Source organism: Megalops cyprinoides, chromosome 2 (assembly GCF_013368585.1).
Source record: "Megalops cyprinoides isolate fMegCyp1 chromosome 2, fMegCyp1.pri, whole genome shotgun sequence".
NCBI lineage: Eukaryota > Metazoa > Chordata > Actinopteri > Elopiformes > Megalopidae > Megalops > Megalops cyprinoides.
The window spans coordinates 13,806,116-13,820,385 of record NC_050584.1 but is presented as its reverse complement, the minus strand read 5'-3'; the positions used below and the strand labels follow the sequence as shown (position 1 = coordinate 13,820,385).

Genomic DNA, 14,270 nt, shown 5'->3' with positions numbered 1-14,270 from the left:
AGCATGTGCTGTGGCAGCTTCACATTCAGTCCTACAAAAGCTGCTATTACAGTCACAGCTGTTTCGAGTCAGACGAGCGTGTTTGGATGTTCAGAAAAAGGCATGGATCTTGTGCTTTGCAAGATTCGTACGTTGTCATTATTTTTTTTTCCCCTTCTCGTTCTGTACTTGTGTTGTTTCTTATTTTACCTCTGAGTGAGGAACAATGCCTTGTAAATGGTCCAACCCAGCATCTACGGAAACATGCTGCTTGCCGGTGCAGCGCTTGGAGCAGAGGACTGCATCACTAGGTGAAGTCCAGAGTCCACGTAGAGGCGTGACAGTCACACGCAGGCAACAACAACCCAGTTCCAGAAGCCTACATACGGCATAGCAAAGTGGGTCACAGTGCACCTACAGCACATGTGGCACATACGTGTTGGGCTACAGCAAAAAACAGAAAGTACATTAACCAAAGTGGCGTCCGTTCTGAGACCGGTCACGATTCTGTTTTCCCTCATCCAGCTTGGTCCAAAAACACACAATTGAAGTGTTTTTATCCACAGTGTGTTTGTCTTAAATGTTTTTACAAGACAAAAATATTTGTACCGTCTGTTTTAAGTTCATCAGCTGTGTTTCTGAGCACTGGAGTAAAATAAGCTAAAATCCACAGCTGTCATGCAGTCACGGCTGTTAGGGCATTGTGTCCAGTCAGGGCAAGGTCAGCGAGTTCACTAGTTAGCAGTGAATGTTTGCAGCGGTTCCCACTGGGTCTCCTCCACTGGGCATGTCAAAACCCTTCCTATTTAAAGGAAATTCTCGGTGGTCCTGTCCAGCAAAAGTAAGTGCACCCTTAATGGGTGAAGCTGAGGCCCCCCGGCGCTTTCATTTTCAGCGTCAACAAACGGCTGGACGGTTTGCGGACCGTGCCAGATGTTCCGCCAGAGCCTTCCCTCAGAGGTGCGCGGTTGCGGTGCTGCTGAGCGCGCTGTGGTGCTCGGCTGAGGAGCTGTCCTGCGCTGTGGTGCGGCTCCAGTGCTTTTCCCAGCTCCTTGAGGCCCTCTATCAGTGCTGAGAGCCCGAGAGTGACACAGGGCTGAAAAGACGCTCTCTCTCTCTCTGGAAAGGTAGGCTGGGCTCCAAGTGCCCTCTTCAGACGCTTCCTTTATTGGCTGTCTCAAAAGGCCGGTGAAGTGCCATTGGCGGGAGCGTCGGGGGGGTCCACTCCACCCAAAACGGGCTCAGGCAGACTTCACAAGCTTGTCTCAGGCCCCACTGTTTCCGTCTCAAGTGCATCGTTTTCGTCTTCTTTTTTGTCTGTTTTCAAAGCATTATGTTCTCTGTGTTGACTGGCACTTGAACGGTGACAAGGGTTTAATTAAGGAAGTGTGTTTGAGCGTGTTTTAGAGAATGTCGCGCTAGCAGACAAAAGCTAACTTCGAGTGGAAGGTCTGCGTAAATTTGCCTGAGTGGCTGATCGAGAAGGCATCTCCGCCTACTGCAGAATTCAGGCCGTAACATAATTCACATTCCTGGTGTAGCTTCCTGGCTCAGGGATTAAGGCTCGTCTGTGTATTTGCAGTCAAACTCGCTCTCTTGTCAGAAGAAGAAAGGGAAAAAAAAAAGGTTTGGATTTTTATAATCTGTTCCAGGGTTGTTTAAATGAGGAGTGAGCTCAATGAAGCCTATTTCCTGGCTTCTCGTGGATGCTTGTGGTTTCTGTGCTGGCTTTGTTGAACGTTCTGCTGGCAAAGGCATGCACGCTGAAACCTGATGCAATCTCATTATTGTGAGTTTTGAGTAAATATGTCTTATGCCTGCAATAATTTGGAAGCCAAAACAATGGTTGTTCTTGTGCTGTAATTCCTTGCGGTTTTCAGCTACCAGTCACATTTCGTCTTAATATAAATGCTCTGTTTTAGAGGATCCGAGTGGATAATTGCAGTGTTAGCCTGTTTTCTTTTAAGAGGCCAGATGTAGGCTGTTTTTTCCTCAGCCTATGAAATCCTTTGTGGTGTATTGATAATTCAGGAGATGGGGCTTTTCATTGCTTTCTGCATAGATGAGTCTCGCTTTGCCTCCTTAACCTGCGATTCAGACATGTTTATAACTACTGCACAAGCGTGCATCAATCCAACCAGGCCCGAGGTGCCGGGGCACCCCCCTCCAAGCCTTCCAAGAAGGCACCCACCCCAGGGGGGGCCCAGTTCGTGGGACTGGAGCTCTACAAGAGACTGAAGGAATTCCTGAAGAACTACCTGACAAACCTTCTCAAGGTAACATACACCTTACTCTCCATTTGCCTTTTCTCTGTAGTTGTTTTTTTTCCCTTCAGTAATGCTGAGTCACTCTGTCTTTTAATTGCTATAATGAGTAACTGTTCTCCCGTCCCCTGTTTACATAATACTTGTTCCCTCCATTTCTGTGGCTGGCAGTGGTGTTGCTCCCTTTTCTCCTTGTTGTCTGTCGCTCTTAAATGGCTTGGCTGTGCGGTGCGTGAACTCTTTCCACAACACTTTCTTGCGCGCCCTCACCAAGAACGCGAATGGACTAGATCATTACCAGGCCAGAATAATTCAATTTCATTATCAAACGCGTTGGCACATACGATGGTTGCACAACACGAAGGGGGGTGCGCGGTCGCTTGGCCGAGAATTCCCCTCATCATCCACCGAGGACAAAGGACGTCTTTCTCTCCTGTATTCCGGCCGAATCATCCCCTATTCACCGCGCTGCGCGGTGGGTGGGTGTCGCCTGCCGTATCTTTCTGTTATGTGCTATCGAATGTCATTCCCTTCTGGGGACAAGCAAACTAATTTCACTTCCCGTGGTTTTATTGCCCAATTAGGTTTATGAGGCACCCTTTACAGCGTTCCTGTGATTTCAGCCGTTTTTGCTCATTTGAAGGTTGGGCATCAGCTCAGCCCTCGGTGTTGGGCTTTAGTGAAGCCCTTATGGCTTGGGAATAGTGTTGAACTGGTTGAACTGGTTGCCCTGTTGGGGTTGAGGGTGGGGGTGGGGGGGGTCAGAGAGGGGATAGCGCTGACTCAGCAGCCTCATTCAGACCAGTCTCCCAAAACAGAAGTCCGTGTGTAAATGATGCTCCTGCCGTCACACGCTCACCTGAAAAGCGTCCCTGTTAACACTCAGCCGGCGTGACGCGTGCGTTTTCTCTCCCCCCCCCCCCGCAGGATGGGGAGGACCTGATGGACGAGAGCGTGCTGAAGTTCTACACGCAGCAGTGGGAGGACTACAGGTTCTCCAGCAAGGTGTTAAACGGTATCTGTGCCTACCTCAACCGACACTGGGTCCGGCGCGAGTGCGACGAGGGCCGCAAAGGGATCTACGAAATCTACTCGGTAACTCGCCGGCGCTCCGCCGAGGTTTGGTTGGCCTGTTTGGTTCCGCCGCTCGGCCCTCGGTAAACCCGTGTGTTGTGTTCTTTTTCAGCTTGCCCTGGTTACATGGAGGGAATGCTTGTTTCGACCTCTGAATAAACAAGTGAGTATCCAATAATGGCAGTTTAGGCTGACGTGCCATTAGCTCATGTAGGAGCACTATGTCCGACGAAAAGGTACTGTTGGTTAAGGTGTTAGCGAGTCAAGGGATGTGTTCACTTGGGCGTAGATGTGTCATAGCGAGCAAACTAGTAACTTAGCATTTGTGCTGGTTCTGAGGCAGTGCAGTGTGGTAATTTTCTAAACGGAGAACCTGAGTCAAAGAACTAATGCAAACAACAGGCTTGGCGTTATTACTGGGTCTGTCACTTCTGGCCCTTTCAGTGTGACCTTGAGATGCGTACCCCATCGAACGCGTGCGATCGTGGGGGGATGGGTTGCAGTAATCGGCTCCGGTCATGCCCACTTTCTCCCTGCCCCAGGTGACGAACGCAGTGTTGAAGCTGATCGAGAAGGAGCGCAACGGGGAGACCATCAACACCAGGCTAATCAGCGGAGTCGTCCAGTCCTACGGTGAGTGTCGCCCTGGCCTTGCACCGCCGGGAGGTGCCCGTCCGGTCCGAGACAGGTTTAGCTCCTCCGCTGGGTCTTCCACCATTCTACAGTGCAGGCTGTGGAGAGGGTGCCATTGTTTTTAAAAAAATGAAGAGACCAGCCACTAAAACTACATTGCATGTGAGCGCGTTTGCATCTATAGTAGCGAGTGAAAGAGCGATAGGCTCGGCCGTGGAGCGTGACAGCGTGTTTTTTTTGTCTCTCGCAGTTGAGCTGGGCCTGAATGAAGATGATGCCTTCGCTAAGGGGCCCACATTATCTGTATACAAAGAGTACTTTGAGACTCAGTTCTTGGCAGACACCGAGCGCTTCTACACAAGGGAAAGCACGGAGTTCCTGCAACAGAATCCCGTTACTGAATACATGAAAAAGGTGGGTCACTAACGAGGCCTGTGGAAGTGAATGGAAGTGCCTGTGTAGTAAACAGAGGGCCAGAGGTTCAGCCCCGTGCTGAACCCAAAAAGCAGCAGGCGGTTTTTTCACGCTTAGCTTGCATGTTGTATCAGGTGCAATAAATGCTGTGGAACTCGTTGACATTCCTGCAAAGCAAGATTGATTTATATGGGCTTATGGAAGAATGAGGAAATGTACTGGTGAGCTGTAGGTGACTTCTGTTAGGAAGATTGTGTGTATGCATGTGTGTGTATGTTTGTGTAGGTGGGTGTGTCTGTGTATGTTTTATGTGTGTGTGTGTGTGTGTGTGTCTGTGTATGCATACATTTTGTGTGTGTGTGTGTGTGTGTGTATGCATACATTTTGTGTGTGTTTGTGTAGGTGGGTGTGTCTGTGTATGTTTTATGTGTGTGTGTGTGTGTGTGTGTCTGTGTATGCATACATTTTGTGTGTGTGTGTGTGTGTGTGTATGCATACATTTTGTGTGTGTGTGTGTTTGTGTAGGTGGGTGTGTCTGTGTATGTTTTGTGTGTGTGTGTGTGTGTGTGTGTGTGTGTGTGTGTGTGTGTGTGTGTGTGTGTGTGCGCGCGCGTGCGCGTGTGTAGGTGTGTGTGCGCACGTGTGTATGTGCATGTGCGTATGTTTGTGTGTGTGTGTGGGTGTGTCTGTGTACGCATGCATGCTGGGTGTGCGTGTGCGCGTGTGCGCGTGGCGTCCGTGTGCGTGTATTTAACATGCGTATGTAACGTGTGCAGGCAGAGGCGCGCCTCCTGGAGGAGCAGAGGAGGGTGCAGGTGTACCTCCACGAGAGCACACAGGACGAGCTGGCGCGCAAGTGCGAGCAGGTGCTGATCGAGAAGCACCTGGAGATCTTCCACACGGAGTTCCAGAACCTGCTGGACGCCGACAAGAACGAAGGTGAGAAGGGGGGGGGGGCTTCCCGTCCGCAGTCCAGTTACACATTATTCTCAGTCCTAGTTCTGCACCATACAACATGAACCACAGTCCAGATACAGTCTATTCTCAGTCTCAGTTCTGCACCTTACAGCATGAAGCACAGTCCAGCTACGTCCAATTCTCAGTCTCAATTCCACATGAATTGCTGAGATTCAAAATGGCTGCCGTCTCAAAGCTGACAGGATTCACGAGAGCTGGGAGCCCCCTTTGCTCTGTGGCTGTTTAATTTTAGTGACGGCAGCGATCGTGAGCATCTGTGAAGTGACGCCGGTCTCACTGCCTGTGTCTCCCCGCTCCGCAGACCTAGGCCGGATGTACAATCTGGTGTCCCGGATCACAGACGGCCTGGGAGAGCTCAAGAAGCTTCTGGAGACGCACATTCACAACCAGGGACTGGCAGCCATTGAGAAGTGCGGGGAAGCGGCTCTCAATGTAAGTTCCTCCACAGGAGCCTCTTCACTACGCACTGGGGTGTCCCACTGGAGTGTCTTTTCTGCTGGTCCTCTTAGTTCTGTGGTAAATGGCCCAAAACAGGTTTAGGGCCAATTTGTGTATTTGAATGGATGAATTCTACAAAAGACACAGCTCAGATATGATCGGTTTAAAGTCAGTTGCTTGGAGGGCGTTTTTATTGTGGTGGATCTGAACAGGTCATCACATATGACCATTTGATGGCGAAGAGCAAGCCTCTAAATATGAGGTTCCTGTTGCCCTTTTCCTGTCACATGGGGATATGCCGGGCCCTTGTGTCTATATAAAGGAGGAGACGGGCCGACACTGACTCGGGGCCCGCTCATTAGCGCCGTGAGGTTACCGGCTCCGCCGGGCCCACCTGGCGCGTGCCGCTGCCTCCGTCCTCGCACTGCTGCAAGCGGAGACGCCGTGGCGAAGAATTAACCAGCGTTGCCTGGCAACAGGATTTCTCTGAGCTCAGGTCTTCAGTCAGGCTCGGCGGTCGGCCGCGCCGTTAACTGTGAATTGTCCGCTCCCCTAATAGAACGGGGCCCGTTTCCGGCTGAGGCGACCTCTTTGTCTCCCCGCTCCTGTGGCGGAAGCGAGACTGGCGAAGGGAACAGGAGGATGCTGGGAGTTTCGTGTCACAGCGTCGGCCGTGCGGAGACACAACGGCAGCATGTCGGCCTCCTGTGGGGCTTTGTTGCCATGACTTCACGCGCGTTGCCATGGCATTTATGCGTCATGGAGTCTCGCACTGATATAAATTTGTGTGATGTCCATATTAAATTAAGACACATTTTCATCAGTAATATTACAGTTACTTCTTTGAATTGGATCTTGAATTCATTTCTTCCCTCAACAGCAGAGCTGACTGTATATGTGGTTCTCTTAGCGCTGAAAACAGGCCAAGGTAATTTATGAGCCATTGCCTTTCGTTTATCGAGTAGCATATAACACTGAGTTAACAGAAGAAATGTTTCAGTGTGTATCTGTCATCCTAAATGTCATCAAGATGTTTTATTGCATTGTAGCAGTGAGATTAGCATTTTCCTCAAGAGTACTGTTCACTTCATCTTTGCTCAATAATGAATTGTTGCAGTTTTGTTCATTCAAGTTCATCACTATTTCTGTGTATGAATGTAAACACGAACAGGTGCGTTGGCTGTTTTTTTCAGGATGAAGAACAGGAAATGATATGTTTCCCAGTCCCAAATGAGCTAAACGGGGATTTCACAAACGCTCACTCCCACCCCTGAATTAAATAGCACGCATAAGTAACCATAACGTTAGCCTTTCTGTGAGGATGTCAGTTTCTGTTTACACCGGGAGCCAGTTGAACCGCAGAGAAGGAGGGTGAGGATCAAGAATAATCTTGTGTCCTGATGTGTACTCTGGAACTGTCAGCAGGACCTTGTGGCATTTATTACCCTGTTATTAAGAGATTAAAAGTTGGTGTGGGCTGTTCCCGTTTTCTCCCGGGGCAGTTGTGGCTGATTTTGGGATTACCCCTGTCTTCTCCCAGAGAGGCCGGATCAGATTTTAGGACGATACTTTAATTAGATTGGAGGGCGTCGTTGCGGGGGGGGGCGGGGGGGAGACGCATTAATTAGACTGCCAAGTAAGACTCACGGCTCGCGGCGAGTAAACCTCCAAGGACTTGCGCTCGGGAACGTAATTAAAAGCGCGCGCTGGTGGTTCTGCCGTTTCCCCTCGTTGGCAGGCCCTCCCCTCGGGGCTTAGCGGCAGACCGTGGACTCCGCCACCGACCTCCGGTGGTACCGTTTGCTTTGGCCGGTCGCGCGCCCACACTGGAACCCTCGCATGGCTCTGTCACTAAGGGCGCCGGGCCAGGTGCAGACGGCCATGGCCCTCGTGAAAGATTTATATCGGATCTCGAGCACTGGAGCGGTTTTAACGGTTACATTCAAAGTTCACTGCTGCACCCCCACCCCACCCCCAGAAAGAAAAACGGGTCCTTTCAAACCGGCTCCACTCAAAAATAAAATGTCAACAGCCAGACGGGGCCAAGAAAGTAGCCCTCATTATGGTCAGTCATAAAAACAGTAACTTTTCTCCTTGCAGAACTGGGCATGGAGTAACCAGTGTTTTAGCATGTAGCGTGCCGAAAAGGCAGTCCAGTTAAACGAGTGGTTTATTGGCAGCCATGAGCATAGCCTGAGCTGGCCTCCTGACCGTGTGGCAGTTTGTCTTTCTGTGCCTGAACACACGGCTCCTGGTGATGCTCCAGTGTAGCCATGAAAGTGGAAAAACACTGCTGTTCCTCTCAGTACGGCCACACTGTGGTCAAATGTGTCCGCACGCTTTGCCTCAATATTCCTGCATGGACTTTGACATTTTCCATCTTTCTTTGCTTCCGCAGGATCCCAAAATGTACGTGCAGACCATCCTGGACGTTCATAAGAAGTACAATGCACTAGTAATGTCGGCGTTCAACAATGACGCTGGCTTTGTGGCTGCGCTCGACAAGGTGGGGCTCTGAGGCTTCACAGAGGAGGTCCTCCTCTCCCCGCACCCTTTTTTCGCGGTTCTTTTCGTACCAGGTTGGTTTCATGCCGCGTGTGTAACGTGGATCATGTCCTCTCCTTCCCCCCCCTGCAGGCTTGCGGCCGGTTCATCAACAACAACGCGGTGACCAAGATGGCGCAGTCGTCCAGTAAATCTCCGGAGCTGCTGGCCCGATACTGCGACTCCCTTCTGAAGAAGAGGTGCGTCTCTGTCCTGTCTGTGCCGTGCTGCGCAGTCGGGGGCAATCATCACCTGCTGCGCAGCACTGCGCAGTCAGGAACATTCATCACCTGCTACGCAGCGCTGCGCAGCTGGGGGCATTCGACACCTGCTGCGCAGTTGGGGGTGTTCGTCGCCCGCTGCGCAGTTGGGGGTGTTCGTCGCCCGCTGCGCAGTTGGGGGCGTTCATTGCCTGCTGCGCAGTTGGGGGTGTTCGTCGCCCGCTGCGCAGTTGGGGGCGTTCATTGCCTGCTGCGCAGTGTGATGCAGCATTGCGTGCCCCCTCCCCCTCCCCCTCCCCCACAGCTGACTCAATGTAAAGGCCCAAGGCCAGGTGCATTACCCTGAGTGCTGTGTCATGCTTACGCAGCAAAAGTTTGGGAGCATTTCACTCTTTAGCAGGATCTCACCACTGATGCGTCTTAGCATGGCTTCATCACAAAGGGTACCGTTTGATTACACTGCCAGAATGTCTGCTACGGCTGTAACAGCTACCCTATGTGTGTGTGCATGCGCGCGAGAGAGAGAGACTGGTGTGTTTATTGGATGTGTCCTCCTCTCTTTCAGCTCTAAGAATCCAGAGGAGGCAGAGCTAGAGGATACTCTCAACCAAGTGGTGAGTTTGGGGTCTGGAGGGGCCAGTGTTTGCTGCTTCTGTTTACTGAGACGGGGTGCCTGTCTTCAGGGCAGACTACCACACTCACTGTCACTAATGTGCCATGACTGACCCTCCCCTTCCCCATCTCCCGCCTGTTGTTAGATGGTGGTGTTCAAGTACATCGAAGACAAAGACGTGTTCCAGAAGTTCTACGCCAAGATGCTGGCCAAGCGCCTGGTTCACCAGAACAGCGCCAGCGACGACGCCGAGGCCAGCATGATCTCCAAACTGAAGGTGGGGCCCCCTTATGCCCCCCCCGCCCCGGCCCCTTCTCCCTCGCCGCTCCTCCTGAAACCGGCCCTGCAACGGAGCGTGGACTCCCGAGCGTGAGGCCCGGCATCGGCTCCCTGTGCTGTAAACCAGCAGGCCGGAGCATAGCTCAAACAGGAGCTCATGCACTCTCGCCACACCGCCCCGACATCCACTCCCGCGTTCTCAGCGGGTGCCGTCGGCTCCACCCCGGCTTTTCCCCCTCAGCCTTTTCCGTTTGCGCCGTTTTAATTTTATCAGCGATTACGCATTTCTGTCCACGCTCAAAATAGCAGTGCTGACCGGAGAGAACGGAGTGGCTGGTGTGCGAGCGCGTCGGCACATCGATGGGCGCTGCCGGCCGCCTGTCTTACTGCGCTCAGAGCGCCAGCGGGCACAGTAGCATTCCGTCTACTCACCGTCCACTCATTTCGCACGACTGAAACCAGTCATCCTAACGTGACTGGTTTTCCCTGTCGTGAGTAATTAGTGTTCGTAGAAGGCGCTTCATGACTACAGCAGGATGTTTCCCATTAGTGCCAGCAGTGTCGGTAGCACCAGACTGGTTTCACCGCAGTGTCTTCAGAGTCATTGTAACAGCATGGGCTCATCCTTTTAATCCCCTGCACTCTGCCAGAGCACTACTGGACCATGACTGTGCGGTGATGAAGGGCAGTGTTGGTCGAACAGTGCGGTGCATCTTGTTTCCTGTTGTTGCATCTGTGGAGGCCAGTCTGAGTTCTCTCTCTCTCTCTCTCTCTCTCTCCCTCTCTCTCTCTCTCTCTCTCTCTCTCTCTCTCTCTCTCTCTACCCCCCCTCTCTCTCTCTCTCTCTCTCTCTCTCCCCCCCTCTCTCTCTCTCTCTCTACCCCCCCTCTCTCTCTCTCTCTCTCTCTCTCCCCCCTCTCTCTCTCTCTCTCCCCCCTCTCTCTCTCCCCCCCCCCCACTCCCTCTCTCTCTCTCACTCACTCACTCACTCACTCACTCACTCTCTCACTCTCTCACTCACTCTCTCTCTCTCTCTCTCATCCCCTCGCCCCTTAGCAAGCGTGCGGGTTCGAGTACACCTCCAAACTGCAGCGCATGTTCCAGGACATCGGCGTCAGCAAAGACTTGAACGAGCAATTCAAGAAGCATCTGTCCAACTCGGAGCCTTTGGACCGTAAGTGTCCCCCGCCTCGGTCTCACCTGGTGGCATGGAGTGTCTGTTGCTTGTGGATATCGGTCACCATCGTAGCAGAAGCAGGTTTCACTCTGTAACATAATAAAATGAACTGAATTAAGCCCAGGGGATAAGCATACAGCTAGCAGATGAAAGGATAGTTTGTGGGTGATGTGGCAGGGATGAGTAGAACGAGGCTGATGGTTTAATTTCCTCCTGGCAAATGAGATTTAACAAGATTTTGGCTGTTAAAAATATTTAAGCTAGTTTGCAAATTCGGTCATTAGCAATACAGATTGCTTCTTAGCAAACAGTTAAAAAGATGTCTAAATAGACCCACACATTTTTTGGCTGCAGCTAGAAGCAGCCCTGAAAATAGGACTGCCCCTTACTTAACGTCTTAGTTTTCAAGACCAAGCAGCTCCTGCAATAGGTATGTTTCACCACTAGAGGTGCTAGAGGGTGCAAGGCCAATGTAGCAGGGCTGGAAAAGTTACCTTTTACCTCCAGAAATGGGACGAGAGAGCCAGCAAAGTTGTCCCACTCAGTATGCGCAGTGCTGGCACAGTTGATTATATGGGATTTATAACTACTGTCATCGGTTGAATTGTTGCTGAAAATGCCACTGCCGTATTGTCAGTCCATGAATCGATGATGAATAATGAGTTCTGAGAGCACAGTGCAGGATCCTGATGCCTGAATACAGCTGGTAACTGTGAAATGCGTTTGTGTTGCAGTGGACTTCAGCATCCAGGTCCTCAGTTCAGGGTCTTGGCCCTTCCAGCAGTCCTGCACGTTCGCTTTACCGTCCGAGGTGAGACATGGCCGCCGTTCCTCATCTCCGCGGCGGTGCCGGGAGTTCGCCCGGTCGGCCCCGTAACAGCTGAAGGCGCCGCCGCAGCTCCCGGTGGCCTCCCTCTGAGCCTGTCTGCGATCTCTTCTCCCCGCAGCTGGAGAGGAGTTACCAAAGATTCACCGCCTTCTACGCCAGCAGACACAGCGGCCGCAAGCTGACCTGGCTGTACCACCTGTCCAAAGGAGAGCTGGTCACCAACTGCTTTAAGAACAGATACACCCTGCAGGTGAGCACGAGCGCTCCATCGCACCTCTGCTCAGAAAACGTGGGATTGGTAGCTTTGTTGCCATTTGATTCGAATGCATAAAATAATGTTAAAAAACCTCGGTGTCACCAAATGGTACAATGACTTCTGTATGATGTGGCACTCTATGCTTACGGTCATACAATGAGATGTTTAAGTCGTAACACTGAAAGAATATGGGGTCTGAGCCAGCAGTGGACAGTTGGTAATGGACAACAGAGTGGAGCCTGGTGTCTGGGGCTGACTGCCCCCAGTTATTATGGGGAATGAATTTGCCAGTGTGTGTATTCCTGTAGTGAATAAATGGGTACAATCCCCTTCTTATCTCCACAGGCCTCTACATTCCAGATGGCCATCCTTCTGCAGTACAACACAGAGGACATCTACACAGTGCAGCAGCTCACCGACAGCACGCAGATCAAGATAGTGAGTGCCAGCGTCCAGTCTGCCGCTCCCCTGGGAGGGGGGGGGGGGGGGGGGGGTGGATATGCTGTTCCTCTGGGAGAGAGAGGGAGGTGTGCTGTTCCTCTGGGAGAGAGAGGGAGCTGTGTTGTTCCTCTGGGAGAGAGAGGGAGCTATGCTGTTCCTCTGGGAGAGAGGGAGCTGTGCTGTTCCTCTGGGAGAGAGGGAGGTGTGCTGTTCCTCTGGGAGAGAGAGGGAGCTGTGCTGTTCCTCTGGGAGAGAGGGAGCTGTGCTGTTCCTCTGGGAGAGAGGGAGCTGTGCTGTTCCTCTGGGAGAGAGGGAGCTGTGCTGTTCCTCTGGGAGAGAGGGAGGTGTGCTGTTCCTCTGGGAGAGAGGGAGGTGTGCTGTTCCTCTGGGAGAGAGAGGGAGGTGCTGCTGTTCCTCTGGGAGAGAGAGGGAGGTGTGCTGTTCCTCTGGGAGAGAGAGGGAGCTATGCTGTTCCTCTGGGAGAGAGAGGGAGCTGTGCTGTTCCTCTGGGAGAGAGTGAGGTGTGCTGTTCCTCTGGGAGAGAGGGAGCTGTGCTGTTCCTCTGGGAGAGAGGGAGCTGTGCTGTTCCTCTGGGAGAGAGAGGAAGGGAAGTGTTCTGTTTAAGTGGTCTGTGAGAGTGAGTGAGTGAGTGAGTGAGTGAGTGAGTGAGTGAGTGAGTGAGTGAGTGAGTGAGTGAGTGAGTGAGTGAGTGAGTGAGTGAGTGAGAGGAGAGAGATACAGGGGTCTGAGAAGACAAGAGCAGAGACAGAGACCCGATCACAGTGCTAGAGATCAGTCTGGAGAATTAAGTTGTTTTGGAGCAGAATTTCAATTTGACAAGTATCTGGTAATGTGTGATATTGTTGGGAAATACTTTTCCTCAACAAGATTCGTAAAAGGCAGTATCATAGTCTTAGTAAGGAGACAGGGCCATGTATAAATGAGTGTAATCTGTTTTGCTGTAGCATATATTAGGACTAGCCAGTTCACACTGATAACTTTTTTTTATTATTGTTTTCATAGGACATATTGGTGCAGGTTTTACAAATCTTGTTGAAGTCCAAATTACTGGTGAGTGTAAATGCTGTTTCCATGACTTGTATTTCCATGACTACGTTCTTCACTGGTTGTTGTTACATATGTAATTCTAGTGTTGTCCACAAGGGGTCACCTGGGTGTTAGTACTGTATCGGGGATTTAATTTTGTCAGTTGTCAGTCTGAAATGTAAAGAATGAACTATGTGTCATGTGCAGAATGCTTTATAGTGCCACTTAAACATTCTAGTCTAGCCTAAGGTACCTACCATGCTATGATAATGTAGACAAACTACCTACCTACCTTAGCATATTAAAGATGGCCTGTGTAGTACATGTAAATGTGCTGCATGGTATCATCAAATCAAGTGTACAGTGTGTAACTCTTTTCAAAAACTTTACCATTTCAAGGACAGTGATGCAGTAGACTAATACCAAGTAAATCAACCGAATTTCAGACAGACTGACTACTTGTTAACTCTTGTTAAATTTACTGCGGGTGATGCATATCTTGTTCTTCCGTGAAGGTATATAGATTCTCTTGATTCCTTCTTTGGTTTCTTAATGCACCGTTTTTGATGTACAGGTCCTGGAAGATGAGAATGCTAATGTGGATGAGGTGGAGTTCAAGCCTGACACCTTAATAAAACTCTTCCTGGGATATAAAAAGTAAGTGATCTCTTAATCGTTCCTTCTGTGTGTTTATGGTCTTGCAGAGAATATTTGCTGTGATGTTGATAATACATAAAATCTGTGCAATTCCCTGTATGGTTAACATTTTGGAAATGCATGTATACATCCTCGGTATACTTTAACTAGCTGGTAAATGCAAGTCCTGTCACGGTTAGCAGAAATGTAAAGATAAGATCTCGTTGGTCAGATGGTGGCGTTGTGTGACAGTCTTATAAAGACAACCTTTCATTGGTGGTGTGTGCAGTAAGAAGCTGCGAGTCAACATCAATGTGCCAATGAAGACAGAACAGAAGCAGGAGCAGGAGACCACCCACAAGAACATCGAGGAGGACAGGAAACTACTCATACAGGTGCGTTTCACCATCTCACACACACACACACACACACACACACACACGTGAA

General features: G+C 50.7%; 1 protein-coding gene across 1 annotated transcript in view; it reads left to right on the top strand.

Annotated features, from left to right (window-relative positions):
* Positions 1-14,270, top strand: part of LOC118773123 (cullin-1) — a 33,887-nt gene that overhangs the window by 18,493 nt on the left and 1,124 nt on the right. The window contains exons 3-20 of the mRNA XM_036521902.1: positions 2,078-2,255; positions 3,171-3,338; positions 3,430-3,480; positions 3,860-3,950; positions 4,201-4,364; positions 5,141-5,303; positions 5,644-5,774; positions 8,179-8,286; positions 8,418-8,524; positions 9,111-9,159; positions 9,304-9,435; positions 10,494-10,611; positions 11,349-11,425; positions 11,562-11,693; positions 12,045-12,137; positions 13,164-13,211; positions 13,762-13,844; positions 14,113-14,218. Coding sequence (XP_036377795.1) covers positions 2,078-2,255; positions 3,171-3,338; positions 3,430-3,480; positions 3,860-3,950; positions 4,201-4,364; positions 5,141-5,303; positions 5,644-5,774; positions 8,179-8,286; positions 8,418-8,524; positions 9,111-9,159; positions 9,304-9,435; positions 10,494-10,611; positions 11,349-11,425; positions 11,562-11,693; positions 12,045-12,137; positions 13,164-13,211; positions 13,762-13,844; positions 14,113-14,218 — 1,999 coding nt within the window. The remainder of the gene's footprint in view (positions 1-2,077; positions 2,256-3,170; positions 3,339-3,429; positions 3,481-3,859; positions 3,951-4,200; positions 4,365-5,140; positions 5,304-5,643; positions 5,775-8,178; positions 8,287-8,417; positions 8,525-9,110; positions 9,160-9,303; positions 9,436-10,493; positions 10,612-11,348; positions 11,426-11,561; positions 11,694-12,044; positions 12,138-13,163; positions 13,212-13,761; positions 13,845-14,112; positions 14,219-14,270) is intronic.